Source organism: Amblyomma americanum, chromosome 11 (assembly GCF_052857255.1).
Source record: "Amblyomma americanum isolate KBUSLIRL-KWMA chromosome 11, ASM5285725v1, whole genome shotgun sequence".
NCBI classification, from domain to species: domain Eukaryota; kingdom Metazoa; phylum Arthropoda; class Arachnida; order Ixodida; family Ixodidae; genus Amblyomma; species Amblyomma americanum.
In genome coordinates this window covers 8,413,199-8,429,280 of record NC_135507.1, presented here as the reverse complement: position 1 = coordinate 8,429,280, position 16,082 = coordinate 8,413,199, and the positions used below count along the sequence as shown (strand labels likewise).

At 51.5% G+C, this 16,082-nt stretch overlaps 2 protein-coding genes across 8 annotated transcripts in view; one reads left to right on the top strand and one right to left on the bottom strand.

The window, feature by feature from the left end:
- Nucleotides 1-6,951: 6,951 nt before the first annotated feature.
- On the top strand, nt 6,952-10,757 carry LOC144109402 (neprilysin-1-like). Its single transcript, XM_077642189.1, has 2 exons — nt 6,952-7,085; nt 7,715-10,757. Exon 2 carries the CDS (start codon nt 7,753-7,755, stop codon nt 10,243-10,245), a length of 2,493 nt encoding a protein of 830 aa, XP_077498315.1. The 5' UTR covers nt 6,952-7,085; nt 7,715-7,752; the 3' UTR covers nt 10,246-10,757.
- Nucleotides 10,758-11,685: 928 nt separating this feature from the next.
- LOC144110714 (putative peptidoglycan muropeptide transporter SLC46) overlaps nt 11,686-16,082 on the bottom strand; it is a 54,001-nt gene continuing 49,604 nt past the window's right edge. For all 7 annotated transcript variants that reach the window (XM_077643779.1, XM_077643778.1, XM_077643775.1 and 4 more), the window contains one exon: nt 11,686-15,615. In XM_077643779.1, the coding sequence (XP_077499905.1) occupies nt 15,531-15,615 (85 nt within the window). In that variant the 3' untranslated portion in view covers nt 11,686-15,530. The remainder of the gene's footprint in view (nt 15,616-16,082) is intronic.

Below are 16,082 nucleotides of genomic sequence, written 5' to 3'. Positions count from 1 at the left end.
ATTAGATTCCTGAAGGAAACAGCGGTAGAGTACACGTGAAATTCTAAGTCTCATTAAATTATAAACCAAGATTCCAGCGGCATTTTGGGAGTACATTGCATCACTTTGGTCAATGCAAGAAACGACAGATTCAAACAATTTCTTATGCGGGACGGAATAGATCAAGTCAACAACACCAACACTGAACTTCGTATGCTCCCGGGAGGTGCAGGGTTCGATCTCCAGTGCTGCCAGGTACCCACTGGTGATACAAATCGTAAATGTTTTCCCCTGGCGAGTTTATTTCGGGAACGTGCCGGAGACTGACGCTCGCTCGTCTTGCTGTCAACACGCTAGGCTCGTCGCCCTTCGCGGGTTCGTTCAGTCCTGGACGCGTCATTGCTTTCTCTATCTCCCTTCTCGTTGACTTCTGTTCCTGTGATTAGCGCGAAGGATTCGAAAAGGTGCTCCATGCCAACCGATACCGGATTTCGCCGGTTACGACCACTGGTTACCCATCTTTCGGGACTTTAAGTGCCAACACTTGGTGAACCGCGTTTGGCCTAACGCTAGGCCGAACGCCGGTGCCGCGCCGCTGGGACCCGCTAACCACGCGGACCGCCCAGGACGATCGCCTCATGGAATACGCCGTAGAGCGCGAAGACATTACTCCGGCGCAGCTTGCCGAAGGAGGATGGAAGACCGTACTCAACCTGCAAGAGCGCTACCGGCGTCCCGGAGCGAAGAACGCCATTCACGGGAACGCAGACCCAACGAACGCGCCGGCGACGCCGGGGAAGGAGCACGGCACCGCTACCGGCGTTCCTCGCAACGAAGGCAAGTCCAAATCCGCTCTTCGGAAAAACCCACCTGTCCAACGTAGGCAGGCACCCCTCCCACGTCTACCAGCAAACGACTATAAAGTCGTCGTCAGGCCGCGAGGCATGGACTTGCGCACCATCGCGCCGCGCAACATTCTCCGAGCTACCTGTGTAGCGTTCCACTTAACGCCTGAAGAGGTGGTGAATGAAGACAGTCTTCGTGTTAACACAGTTAACAATACATTTACCATTAGCACACTGAATAAGCTCAGGGCTTCGGTGTACACCAACCTGACACTGCTCAAGATGGGCGAGAAAGCGTACGAAGTGACATATACGTGTCAGCGCCGGACGACTCCACGACAGGCGTCATTTATTATGCATACGATGGCGGGACAGCCGATGAGGTCCGACAGCGATTTCTGAAGCGCAACCACGGGATTCCGGTGGTGGATGCTCGCCGCCTCGGACAGTCAATGTCCATCCTGGTGACTTTCGCCGCCAAGAAGGCTCCAGACACCATCTACTATTGGGAGAGTCCTTTCTGCGTGCACCCTCACAGGGAGCAGGGAAAAGAGTCGGTCACCGGCGGACGTCTGCTACAAACCCGGGACCCAACTGTGCCGCAGATGCGGCGAAAAACCCCCTCCCTCAGCCGAGGGGGAAGAGCACACGTGCACGCCAAAGTGCATTGTGTGCAAAGGCGCCCACAACACCGGCAGCAGGAACTGCAAGCATCGCTTTGTAGACCGCCGCTTCAGGCACAACCGACAGAAAAAGAAGCAAAATGAGGAAAGCGACCAGCAGTCCGGCCACAAGTAGCGTTCCAGAGACAAGGCCGGCAATCGATCGTCGAGCCACCGTAGGGGCAGCAATTCCCGCGACCGATCCACCTTCTTCCCACCGCTGTCGTCGAGGCAGGGTGCCAGTTCGAGACAGGGAAGCAAGGACAGACGGAAGTGTGCGAGCAGGAGCAGGAGTGGAAGCTGCTCGAAGAAGCAGGTGAGCTGGCCGGATGCGACCTCCCAAAACTATATGGCTCGCGAGAAGAAGCTTCTAGCTAAAATACAGTCGAGAGACGAAACCATTGCGCAAATGCAAAGAGATGGCCGAAATGAAAAGGCTGTTTAAATCGCTACAACCCCCCGCAACAGCCATGGCCCAAGTATCCGCACGCCCCCCTCTCCCGCGCTAAGCGCTATACCTTCCACCAGTAATGCGGTGGAAACGGATAGCCGCATTAACCTCAAAAGGCCGGCTCCTTCCGACGAGAGCTCCGGATCGAAACGCGCTACGGAAGCGTCCCAAGAAGACGCCCCGCAACCGAAAATCAAACCTAAGGCTACACACAAGATAAGAGCCAAAATGAACGCCCTCGAGAACAAATTTATTCGAGGAAAAAGTTAACCTTACGAAGGAAGTAACCCAGCTGGGTACAAACATCGCTACATTTTTCAATCAAGTAGTGGAGTGCCTCGCGGCCTTGGAGGCAAGCCGTAACGTGGTGAAACCAGTCGCGACCTTGCCCGTGATCATCACTCCCATATCCCACCACTGCCGCTCCCCAACAAATTGAGGTACGGCAATGGAACTGCAGGTGGTTCCGCAACAAACGGGGAAGCCTGCAATTTCACATCCAAAACCTAGGTAGACAACCGGACGTGATAGCCCTTCAAGAAGCTAGCAGCCCGGCGAAATTACCACGCTATAATTAAGGCATTCATTCCCCCCTCGAACACAGGGACGACAGCGACGACCCCGTTCACGGCTACCTTTGTGCAACGCCACATTACGGCGATACAACACACTAAAGACAGTTCTAACGAACGATATACACGTTACTAGAAATTGTGCAGAGGAAAAAAGGAGACGCAAATCTCTTTATTCTGAACTTATACAGTTCCCCGAAAGACAGAGGTTCAGACATTCCCGACCTACTGCTTAAAGCCACGCGCTTGGCCGCCAGGGCAAAACTCCTGGTGGTAGGCGACTTTAACGCCCAATATTCAGCTTGGGGTTATCACAAAGCAGCCCCAAGGGCACCAAGCTGTGGCAAACGGTCCAGAACCTGGGCCTCACAGTTCTTAACGATCCCCAAGAAAACACGCGGGTCGGAAATAGCGTTAGCATAGATACCTCACCGGATCTTACACTCTCAAAAAACATTCGCGACGCCCGCTGGTCCAATACAAAACACACACAGGGAAGCGACCATTACATACTAGCCACGACATTTGACACGAAATTGCACAAACTGCACCCCATGCGCACTCGCATTACCGACTGGGATAGGTTCAGACGCTTACGAGAGCAGATTGCCCCCGGTCAGATCAACAACCTAACGGAGTGGATCGCTGCACTCAAAGACGACGTCAAGACCACCACGGTCGAGACGCCTACTGAGGAGCCGCATCAAACGACAAACTCTAAACACCCCCACATGTGGGAAGCGCACGCCAGCCTGCTAAATCGCTGGAAGAAACAGAAACTTACGCAAGCGTATGGCGCAACTCGAGCGCCAAATCGAAGCATACACGCTAGAACTGCGAAAAAAACAATGGGGCCAGGTTTGTGATAATATTAATGGGAAAATGGGATGCAGAAAGATATGGCTCTTGCTCCGCCACCTTCTCGACCCAACAAACACAAAATCCACACAACGCGACCAACTCACGAGACTAATTCACCAGTATCAGGGTACAGACGCAGAGCTACTCGCCGAACTGCAAAAACGCTACCTGAACACGTCGCATACAGACCCTCTACCCGCATACGAGGGCCTCCCCAGGTGAGACCCTGGACGCGGACATAGTAGATGCCGAGGTCTGGTTTGCTCTGGGTCAGCTCCGTACCACCTCCGCGGCGAGACCGGACGGAGTGTCGAACAAGACGCTCAGAAACCTAGATTCCAAGTCTGTCGCGGCTCTGACAGACCTAATGAACACCTACTGGAGGGAAGGCGAGATTCCCCAGGAATGGAGGCATGCACGGGTGACCTTCATCCCCAAACCGGGAAAGAAACTCTCGATCGAGAATCTGCAGCCCATTTCCCTCACGTCTTGTATCGGAAAACTATTAGAGCATGTCATCCTAACCGATTACAAATTTACGCAGAAGACCGCAACCAACTTCCTCCCACAATGATTGGCTTTAGGGCTAGCCTGTTCACGCAGGACGTGATGCTCCAGCTTAAGAAGGACGTGCTGGACCCTTTACGCGGGACCGGAACGAAGGCAGTGCTCGGGCTAGACCTGAACAAGGCCTTAGACAACGTCTCGCATGAGGCCATCCTCACGAACCTCTCTAAAATAGACCCAGGAGAACGGACATTCAATTACGTCCGATCATTCCTATCCGAGCGGACCGCAGAGGTTCCATTAGGTGGCCTCAAATCGGAGCCCATTTTTCTGGGAATTCGAGGCACGCCACAAGGCTCGGTGCTGTCGCCTTTCCTCTTTAACCTTGCACTCATTACACTACCCCCCAAACTCGCTGCCTTGCCGGGGCTGCAGCACACCTTATACGCGGACGACATCACCCTGTGGGTGACCACTGGGAATGACGGCCAAATAGAAGATACACTGCAGCAGGCGGATGACATAATTGATACTTACGCGTCGGGAGCGGGTCTCTAATGCTCGCACTCGAAATCGGAACTGCTGAACGTTCTTAAGGTGAAGCCACGCGGAATAAACGCGAACCTAACCCCGCCGACCCGTCTGGATGTATATGTGCAAAGACTTCCGGTCAAGAAGTCCAAACCATACGCATACTGGGGATGTACATACAAAGCAATCGCAAAAACACCGAAACAATCAACAGCCTTACGTCTACGGTCAATCAGACTGTGCACCTAACCAGACGTATCTCCAACAAAAGACGAGGCATGGAAGTGAAAGATCTATGTCGACTTGTGCAGGCTTTCGTGCTGAGCAGGATCGTCTACTACCAACCTTACCTGCAATTGCAGCTCGCGGAAAGGAACAAGGTCGACGCTGCAATCCGGCAAGACTACAAGGCGGCCCTTGGGCTCCCGCACAGTATCGTTCACGGAAAGGTTGCGGGCCCTTGGGGTACACACCACACTCTCGGAGCTGTGCGAGGCGCACCTCGTTTCCCAGCTCGGACGACTCACTCGTACGAGCGCGGAAAGGGTCATCCTATACAGACTAAAGATGTGTGAACAGCTCCCAGAGAGGGACTCGAAAACGCACGAACATCAGGAAAGCTCTTTTGATTAAACCCCTCCCCAAGAGCATGAACCCCGCGCACCACGAAGGCCGACGCACAGCGAGGGCTCGCGCCACAAAATACGGCCGGAACGAGAATGTGGCGTACGTGGACGCAGCGGAATACCAGTAAACCCAGAGAAAAGCGTTTGCACTGGTTGCGGTGAACGTGGACGGCGCCCCGTTGGCGGCCGCGTCGATAGAAACCACCTCCTCTGAGGTGGCGGAGAAAGCGGCAATAGCCTTAGCTATAGTGAACACGCGTGTTGATATTATATTCAGCGACTCCAAAACAGCCATTCGCAAATTTACCGAGGGGCCGTATCACATCTACCTCACTCCACATCCTTCAAAACACTCCCCTTCAGATTAGAGAAGTTGAATTGATCTGGGTCCCGGCCCACTCGTCTAATACAAGGAACGAGGCGGCTCACGCGCAAGCCCATGGTTTCGTCGACCGGGCAGTGAGCGCGCCCTCCGACCAGAATTTCACGAAGGACGGGTTGATCTCATTTCATGACATCACCCATCACCTTAGGCTGGAGAGGCACGCATATCCCCCTCCCCACAAATCATTAACAAAAGCGCAGGAAGCTACCTGGCGCCGACTGCAAACACACTCCCTTCTGAATCCGGCAGTGCTTGCCCTCATGTACCCCGGCCAGTACGACCCAAACTGCCGTAAATGTGGTGAAAGGGCCACATACGACTACATTCTCTGGAACTGCGCAAACGATCCGCCTCCGGCGAATATGATACAGCTCCTTTCTCCCGAGCGGTGGGAGGCCTTGCTGGTCAGCTCGGACCCTAACATTAAAGTACGGGCAATAGAGCGGGCCAATGAGGTCGGCGCCAGCCATGGGCTGGCGGCAATCTAGTATGTGTCTCCTGCAACCTGCTCTCGACGCGATAAATGTTTTCAAATCAATCAATTTCCCCTGGTGTGTTGCTAGCTTTGAGGCAAAATGCTTAGGAAATGGTACTTTGAGCCAACCTTTAGTAAAGGAAAATTACCTTGTGCCATGGGTGCTCTTTTGCTAAAACTGGCTTTGCGTCATTGATATTCATAATCATCATCGTCATCATCTACTGAGAAAATCTGTGTTGGTTCAGTGTTCTCCAACTCAAACACATATATATCGATAGAATTCTTCCCCGCAGATGTGTCATCCCCGCCAAATAATTTGAAGCTTTTTGAAAGAAAATCACTGCTGTGTATCTGCTATGATACTTTTTCACTAACAATTACTTCATTTAGATGCATTGCATCTTAATTAAACACACGCCTCTATCGCGCGTTCTTCCACGGATACCATTCATAGGCTTGAATATCCCAAGTTTTCCCCAAAAATAAGTAGCATGTTCACTAGACGGAAATTCCTTGTGAATGGCCAGCGTTGCTTTTTCGTTCAACGTCACAGATGACAACACAACAAAAGCAGTCTTTGTCTCCTTGTAGCAGCCACAGTTTATTTTCTTTGAAGAAGGCGACGACCTTTTCTGAGCATGGTCTAGAGCGGTTGCCGCCTTCTGCGACAGACCTGAGACGGCAGTCCACCCAGGCACCTCTCTTTACCTTCTGGTTGCTCCTTACTAGATACTCCTCAGGAGTCGATGAGGCGCGATACCAGGTTCAGTACTGTACTTCGGTCCTTTCTTGATGATGATGAAGGCAATTTTTTATTACACCAAGAATTGATAATCGGCCCCCCTATTCTGGAAGTCCACTGGATCTTGCAGTCGCTCTTGCTGAACTTTCCAATTGTCCGGTTTAAGCCGGACAGCATTTCTGTAAGTGAAGTTTGCGTTCTCACGCGCCTATAACATCATCATCATCATCACCATGAAAGACAATCCAAAACTGCTACTCTCGCGCAAATGAGATTAGCGCAGTTCTGCGTTTAAAAGCTGCACCACGAGACACGAGCGGTCACCTCGTCGCGGGAAGAAAGAGGAAGGCGGCTGTCGTGGGCGCGAGGCAGAAGAAGAAGCGGACACGAGCCCTGCGCGGTCGCTACCAGCCGCTGCTCCCGAGCTCCTGATCCGGACTTGCAATGTGAGCCTTGGGACGGGCCTAGTCACGACTAGGCCTTTGCCTTTCTACGCCGCAGCGGTACTCTGGAAGGAAGGGGCAACGCTAATCGCGAGCGACTGCGTGCAGTGATTGCGTTTTCGCACTGGCTAGTCACGAAAGGTCGCCCGACCGTTTTGGTCGAAAAGACAGTTGTGGGGCAGTATCTCGGTTCTCGAGTTTCCATCCATACAATTATAGCCCCAACACAGCTGAACCAGTCAGCAGCGACTCGCAAGTGACGTACTGGGTTTTTTTTTTTACCTTAGGCTTCCCACTACCGGCAGACGTGAAACTGACGGCATCGTGTAGTGCTTCGTTCACCGCGATAATCCTCGGTTCAATCCGGCCCTTAGTGTCGGCGACTCGCAGGTCGCGCTAGCCAGTGTTAATTGTTCTCTGAAGGGGTCAAGATTCTACTTTCAGTTTCTTCAGTGCATAAGAAACATGCACTCTGTTCAGAAACCTATCGGGTCTTTTACCTTGGACTTTGTTAGGTGCCACCGGTATTCCCCGTAATATAATCTGGGCGTTTTGACATACTTAACGCAGCCGTCGCTGGGCTCTTTCTGCAGCAGTTCGTGGAAGAAATTCGCTCAAATCACGCTTCGCAGACTGCCCGCGCCGGGGCCACCGCAAAAAAACAGGGCTGATGTCCAGTAGCGATGGCTTGGAGGCCCGCCGCGACACGCCGGAGCCGAATCCCAAGCAGCAGCTCTTCTCCGAGATCACCTACGAGAACCTGGACACGGCCGCTTCGGAAGCCTCGCTCAGGGGTCGCCACAGAAGCAGCCCGGCCTCTTCGTCCACCACCTCGTCGGCGCAGTCGGCGGCCTATGGCGGCTGGTCGCGCTTTTCGGTGGCCCACGGCGGCGACGCCGCCATCCGCTCGGTGGCCGGCAACTCCATCTTCACCGGCCGCCTGTCCTTCAAGCGCAGCCTCCAGTGGGTGCCCACGGCCTCCGTCGACCGCAAGCTGCGCGAGCGGCGCCTCTCCCTCTGGCGGTACGGCTCCCTAGAGGGCGCCGTTTCGGCGTCCTTCCGCAGGGCCCCGCAGCCGTCGAGGAACCGCCAGCTCCTCTGCTTTGCCCTGTCCTTCCTGGCGGCCGGCATCACTTTGGTCGTGCTGGTCGTCTGCCTGCGGCTGTATGCGCGCAACGCAGACCCCCTGGACTCAGCGCCGCACATGCCCCAGATGACGTGCGACCAGTTCGAGTACTGTAGCGACGAGTACGACGTCGTCCAGCGCACGCTGAACCGGTCGGTGAGTCCGTGCGAAGACTTCCACGAGTTCGCCTGCGGCACCTGGACTCGGTCGCACGGCGGCTACAGCGCGCCGGATGAAGAGAAAGTGGACTCGGTCCTAAACACGCTCCTGACACGAGCCCTCGCCGAAATGGCCAAGAGGCCGTCCTCACCCCCAATGGCCAACGGCTCCACGTTCGAGTTCGAGCTCGCCAATGACGTGCTCTTCGAGGAGTGCATGAAAACTGACACGCGAGAGCGGCGCACTCTGGGCATGGCTCGCAAGGAACTCGCGGAGTTCGGCCTGAGCGGATGGCCTTACACCGAGCCTCAACACCATGACGTCACATTCACCAACGTCCTGGTTGCGGCAAGCCGGCTGGCAATGGGTCTGGGCCTCACGGCTTTGGTTAGTGTGCGAGTTTTCGGCGGGCCCAGAGACCGGACGTTTGAAGTCGACGACCCGATCCTCCTCCTGAGAAAAGACGACCTCTCGAGTTACGAGATGAAGGCACGGTCCTTGGTCTTGCACCGGCAGCTCATTGCAGAGTCGTTCTTCTACTTCTCACACACTTCCAAAGACGTCTACAGGGTCCAAGAGCAGATCCAGCTGGTTTCTCTGATCCTTGCCCATGCATCCAGGAGGGTTTCGGAGCGCAGTTTTTGCACCTTCTCCCACGTGACGGCTGCGTTGGGAGAATTGGGCGTCTTGGAACTCTACATCAGAAGGCTGCTACCGGAAAAAGCGAACATCACGAGCAACGCGACGGTTCTTCTTAGGAACCCGACCGTGGCCAGTTCACTGGACTTTGTCTTCCGTTACCTGCAACCAGAGCACTTGCTAAACTACCTCGGCTTTCGACTTCTGGTGCATCTGTCACCCTTCATCTTCGAAATTCCCAACAACATCGTGAGGGCTCGCATGTACCAGCTGACCGGAATCGACAAGATGGTGTGGCTCAAGGCCGAAGTCTGTCTCCGGCTCTCAGAAGAAGCACTGCCACTCCTCCATCTCTACGACCTGTACGCGACAAAGCCCCCAGAGTACTGGCAGAACCTCGACAACTTCGTCAACGTCATCAAGCGAACAGTGCTGACGCGAGCCGTTGTACCGTGGAAGTTCTCAAGCGAGGACAAGAAGAAACTCCTTCGCATCCTCATGCTCATGGAGTTCAAGACGTTCCTGCCCCGCTGGCTGCTCAACGACACGCAGCTGGACGCCTACAATCGGCGACTGCTTCCCAAACGGAATGGTGACGTATTCCAGATGTACTCGCACGTCTGGCGGCGGCGAATGCAGGCAGCAATGTCGTTGCGACCTCCAGACAAGCACATCACCGACCCCGAGTGGTACGGCTCGGTCTTCGATACCATGCCCGTCTACTCGTTCCCCGAGAACACACTGTACGTCCCCATGGCACTGTTCAACACGACCCTACCCAGCACGCGTGATGCATTCTATATGCATGCCGTGGCGGTGACCTGGAAGCTCGCCTACGCCTTGGCGCCCATCTTCGAACTGAGCAACTACTGGGACAACGTCACTCTGACAAGCTACGCGAGTTACGAGGCTTGTGCGGCCTCCCGCTACGGTCCCTACCTAACCCCTGGCATACGCGACAGCGCGCTCCATCTGGCGTACGCCGATGAGATCTCTGTCTTCTGGAGCGAGCGGCTCATCGCCGTCTTCTTGGCGACGTCTGCCGTGAACCCCCTGATCGGCTACGACCGCGAGCGTTTCTTCTACCTGTACACTGCCATGAGCAAGTGTCGCAGCTACGGTGTGTCTCTCCAGCCCACGGCCACGGTGACCAGCAAACAGCGCGTCAACATTCCTTACCTCTACTCGGCCAAGTTCAGGAAGCGCTGGTCATGCAAGAACCACTTCCGTTGCAAGTAACCAGTTCTACGTTGAACTTAGAAAAAAAGAATAGCACGCCCATGTTCAGAATGAAGAGAGTTCCGGCGCCAGTGTGTCATTGTCTTTTGCTTCTTGTCTTACACGTACGTTCTCCGCAGGAAAATTCATCTAGTGTCAAGGCCACAAAGGACTCAACTGAGCACTAGGAATGTGTTCTGAAGTGCACCAAATGGTCGCTGGCGGTAGGGACTAGGCGACGAAACATAGCCGGAACCCATCTGTCGCATAGTCTTTAGCGTCAGTGGCCAGTTAATTTTTCACAGCACTATAAGCAAAAGCAGCGCGCATACTTGAAAAAATATACGGTGTGCGCTTCCCCCAACACAATATTCAAAAACCGCATACGCGCATTTGGCAAAACAGACAAGCTGCTGTCAGCTTTCCCCACCCATTGCACTAGTACTTGCCACTCTAAAGCATTAATGTGTTGAACCTTTGCTGATGAGTTTAATTAGGAGATAAATTTAAATTTCCTCTACGAAATACAACGTAGCCTGCACAATAGAAGAAAATCATATTTGACAAACCAAGCTGCGTGATACAGAAGGCAGACCTGTTGACTTGCGCTCTTGTAACTGAAATTGGCAAATACAACCCCCCCCCCCCCTCCTCGTTGCCTATGTCCATTGTCGAGCACAACTGGGGAGGGCGACGACGAACTATTTTGAGCTTTAGATGTCGAATACAGATGCGCCCTACGGCACTCTTAAAGGCCAGCAACAAGGTTGCGATTGTTGAAGGCAGTAGCCACATGCAGTGGCTAGGCCGTCTGCGTGGCTTGGCTTGGCTGCTCGGCGGGGCCGCGTGAGGCTCGCGGCGGCTGGCGGGCGTCTCGTGCTCGTGCCGGTATTCACTGGGCTGGATGGCGTCCGGTTGGCGTCCGGGCTGTCCGGTTGGCGTCTCAACGCTCTCGTTTTCCTCAACCCAACAGTATAGTTACGCAAAGCTGGGAATGCTAGCCGTATATAGTACTGAGGGATTAATCAGGCTATGCAAGCATGCGAAAGTCGTTTAAGGTACCCTCACAGTCAATACTCAACCAACACTGCTTGAAATGTCAGGAGTTAATTCGAGCTATTGTTATTTTTACTTTCAAAAGGTCACAAACTCCATGCACTTTGCGGTGGAGCGGATGTCGTGTGATTGGTCTCGTAGCAACCGCCGGACTTCTACTGAGGTTCTCCCTGAAGAAGTCACTGACAGAGCAGAAAAAAAGGTCACCTTAGGTAACATGCAATGCCGCACTGTTGTACTTCTGCGCATCCAAATGACATATGTGTGCTGGCGGTCCTTAAGTACAATCGGAATTACAGTGGTCTGTTAGGAACTCCTCCTCCCGCAATGGCGTGTGTTGAGAGAACGGATGAAAGCAGCAGTTTTCTGCTCATAAGAGTTCGCTCTACAACCAAGACACCTGTGGCAAAAACACAAAATAACCATTTATTTCGGACATACAAAAAAAAAACAGGCGGCTTCTTAAAGCCCGTAAACATGAGTGAAGAATTTATATGGCGTACTATTTGGGAATGAAAGTAAATCTACAAATGCCTCTGTCATAGTTGAAATACAGAAATGACTGCGTGAGCAACACATTAGTTTCTTTTTTTCTCAGTTTCGTTTGGGCCAGTGTGGCAGAAATCGGTGCGCTTTTAACAAGCTGCCACGGGGCGATATGAACAGCGCACGCGCACGCCACAGAACATTCCCAAAGCGCGGGGAAAGGTCCTCCAATTACCGCCGGAGAGCACGTGGAATACGGCCGGGGCAGAAATGACCTGCACCTACTGCAGTCTCTCTTGACGGTTCCCCTGTAGCTCGCGTGTACATCTGTGACTCGGAGAGCAGTACTGTGAGATATTACAAGCAGTTTACAAGCAAGGAACTACGAATGGGAATATTCTGCACAAATTTCCTTTTTTTAATATGCTCACCATATACTTTTTCCAGATACCACAAATAAAATAACACGCTGAAAAGTGACAGACAAGAAGGTATGCCATCTTTGACTCCACAATTACTGCAGAAAACTGTCACGACTGTTAAATTTACACGAGCTTCCTACCCACATAGTTCTGTATTTGTTCTGACGCGTTCAGAAATGCTGCTCGCTCGCTGATGAGCTAAAATAAAGCCACGCCAACTGCTTGGATGACAGTTAAACTAAGTCTCAGGTAAAAAGTCTATATCTCGCACCACAGTCAGGACACCCCACAAGTCACGTCATGTGGTGCGCAGAGTTGACAACGGCGTCTGTGATGCGATGACACGTAAGCGCCAAGTACAATGAACCCGCACACATGCCCTCACAAAAGGCGCCCTCTACACAGCGCGACTAAAGCAAGACAAAAGTTCCGAGGCAGTTCTAAGCCTAACCAAAACGTATACAGGCAGTACTTTTTGCCGAGGTAAGAAGAAAACCTCTAAACAATACACACTCAACGAGAAATAACCGCTGCTCGACAAGAAACAAAGAGCAGACCATCAATGATTACCGACTCAAGACATACACAATGGCCCTGGCGGTGCTGCGGATACACACTGAATCTTTCATTCATTGCCCATACACTTTCTACCCATTTCTGTATACAGGTTTTCTATAACGGTCTGCTTACTTGTACGGAAAGCTTTTCTATGGGATAACGAGAGATTCCGCGCGCACGCACCAGCAATAAGACTGGCTTGTATTCACAAAGCGTAGTAAACAGCCAAAACTAAACATGGTTCAAAACACACTTACATGGTCAGGTATATGAATGTAGAAAAAGGACAGTTAAACTTGCGCCGGTGGAGGTAGATATGTCCGGACTCTTCGACCGCGCATGTACGCCCTTTGCGATTTGGTTAAATATGCTTGTATGTGCGCTAAATGTATGCTCAATGCGTGTAAATGTATGTGAACGCGACAAAGTTGACTGTTCTTGGCTTGATATTAGACAGCTAAGCACAAGTGTCACTCCAATGCCATGACTATTCCATTTTAACACACTAGTCTTGGATCCGATGTTGGGTCCACGTTAGGGAAATGGCTGCGCAAGCCTAGGCTCAATGTCAGTTTAGGTATGAATAGCGCTATTTAAGTCTGATTTTGAATATTAAGCCCTTCAAGGAGCTTTGTACAAAATTGTATACTAAATACCGCACAAAACAGTGAGATAGGCAACACATCGGCCATCATTTTTAAGCAGACACGACTTTGTCACTAGCAATAACTTTTTTTCCTCAGTTTCGAGCGCTTTCCCTGAGTATCCTCAAAACAAAGTGACTCCAGGACCTCTCAGCTGTTAATTGGTAAATATCGGCATTTCCGTGTTACTCTTTTTATCCACTCCCGATACTTTATACGAAACACTGCACATTCCGATATAAGTTTAACTACTGGTATTTCGCGCTAGAAAAATAGCTGTCTTTCTTGAAGTCGAAATATACTATTTAGGCTAAAAAATGTTTGGTTCAGATGAAAAAAAAATGGCGTCCGAAATGGTTGAAGCTAGGCGACCAGTTACCAAAAGAGTTAATCTTGCAGCTAAGATTCAAGAGATTCGCATGATAGCTCATGGCAGCTTCCACAAACATGACAGACTGAAATGTGGACTACTAACACAAGGTTATGCCATATTAGGCTTATTTCTTTGCAGATCATCAGAGGTGATTTGTACAGCCTTTTGTGAAGTCGTGCAGTCCTAATGCCAAGCTCAATGTGCAGAAACGATTTTGCAGGTAACGAAGAAAGCACAGAGGTGAGACTCGTGCGCCAGGCGATATGTGCGTTATTTTAACCGGTGGCTATAACTAGCTGTAGTTAGATTTAATTTGAGACTAAAGAGAGTAAGCACCGACGTCACATTGGCGGCCATTTTGTAGTGCATATACCGAGGCACACAGCCGGGCTTCAAGAATATCTAATCAGCTTATCGCCACCTGTTTCAGTTTGCACTGCTGAGGCTGCACGCTGCACCACAGGATGGCGCCCGTGACGTCCCATGAATACATCCGATAGGTTGAAACCGAATGGGATAAATCCCTAATTCCTGGAAAAAGAGAGACAGAGATAGAATCTGTATAATCAAAGGCAGAGAATTTAGCCAGCGTGTGAATAGCATTCACATGCTACTGCACCTTGCGGAAGGTTTTCGGGAGAGAAAGATATAAACAAAAAGGTGCAGAAAATGTAAGAATAAAAAATACCTGAATGATTGTAACTATGACCCTCCAATATATATGAAGGTGTGTTGATAGGAGACGCGGTAACAGACGACTTTTCGATGGTTCCCTACTCCTTATCATGACTACAGCAGTTAAACAGTGACTCCTCATAAGTAAAAGCACAACACACTCTTCGTGTGATAAACCAACAGGCGCTGGCAGTAGGTGGTCTGCACAACACAAGCGTGTTATTCTGAGCCCCCTGCCACTGCATCCAGTGGGCATATAAAGCTGAAAATTACGTTCGGCACATGTACAAAGGGTGTAGCCATAATACACATTGCGTGCCGTGCCCAAGTTGTTCGGTTAGCAAGTTAGGTGAAGTATACTTGCAGTATATACACTCATGTATAAAAGCCGGACGGATTTCTTCCCCTGCTTAACTGTCACGAACGTGACGATGGTTTACAGGCAGTGGTCTCTGAAGACGCCGTTTTCGATTGAACTTACACTTGAACACTTAAGCTTTAGACTTAAGTGTAATGGCTGCACAGCGACAACTAATCGTGACGGCGAAAGAGAAAAAGTGAGGTTGGTCGTTGTTCCTAAAATACGCAGCGCGCCTCACCAATGCTTCGCGTGGACGGCACAGCTTGTGCGAAAAAGTTATTCACTGAATACAATGTGATAAAAAATAAATAAAGCGAAAGCTTATAGTGCTCCTCGAATCATCCAGACAGATAGGGAGAAGCGTCATAGCAAGCTACTTCTACGGCCCCGGTCTGTGGATGGAAGAAGCACAGGCGCACATTCCCTGCAACGAGTACCTCAGCGGGACTAGAGAAGCAGTGCGCTACAACAAGCTAACAGCTAATGGGAACTTTTAGGTGCAGAGCCGCGCGCAACCTCATCCCGCCACCGTTCCTGTCAGAGTCGGGCACTAGCTGAACAAACTAAACACACCGGGATATAGTCAAGCGCACGCGCAAACAAAGCCTGGAACATGTGGTGACGATAGCCGTCACGCCGTAGTGACGGTGCGCTGAAAATCTCCCGATGTCGCGGATTTCGATTCGGTACGGTATGCTGCAAAATCCGTCGTATTGGTCCAAGCAGCGCCTTCAGTCGTTGATGGGTACCGGACCGGCCTCTGCTTTTGTCATGTCTTGGTAGCCGATGCTCTCCCGGTGCATCTTTGTGACGTAACTGGAAAGAGAAGAGCACGCGTCTCGGTGACGTCAGGACCTAAGACCCTGTCCAGACGGCGCGAGCACTTGGCTATCTGGCTATAGCTAATACATCCGCCTGTTACAACTGGACCTTCCGGGAGGCGCAGAACGTGCGTTGTAAAGTTGACGCTTTCGTAGATTGACGGCTCAGGGCTAACATGTGAGGTTAACTGGTGTCCAGGTGTTGAATAAAATGTGCGACGACGTGATTGGCGCGACTGTTGAGTCTCAAAGCTGGAACGCATGTCAACTGCAACTGGGGATGTTGATCTCGCTGCTGTTGAACCCTCAGAATACTAAGAGCTACTGTAACTTTCAGATAGTGTCCACTTTAAGGTAGAGCACAGAGACTCGATGTTCAGTTTGTTTTTTGAGAGAGGGAGAGAGCTAGAGTGGCGTTGATACGTAGACTGCACAACTGCACGCATCCATGTTACATCGTTA

What these genes read in the sequence shown, in the direction of transcription:
- LOC144109402 (XM_077642189.1), top strand. Translation starts at nt 7,753, where the DNA reads ATGTCCAGTAGCGATGGCTTGGAGGCCCGCCGCGACACGCCGGAGCCG.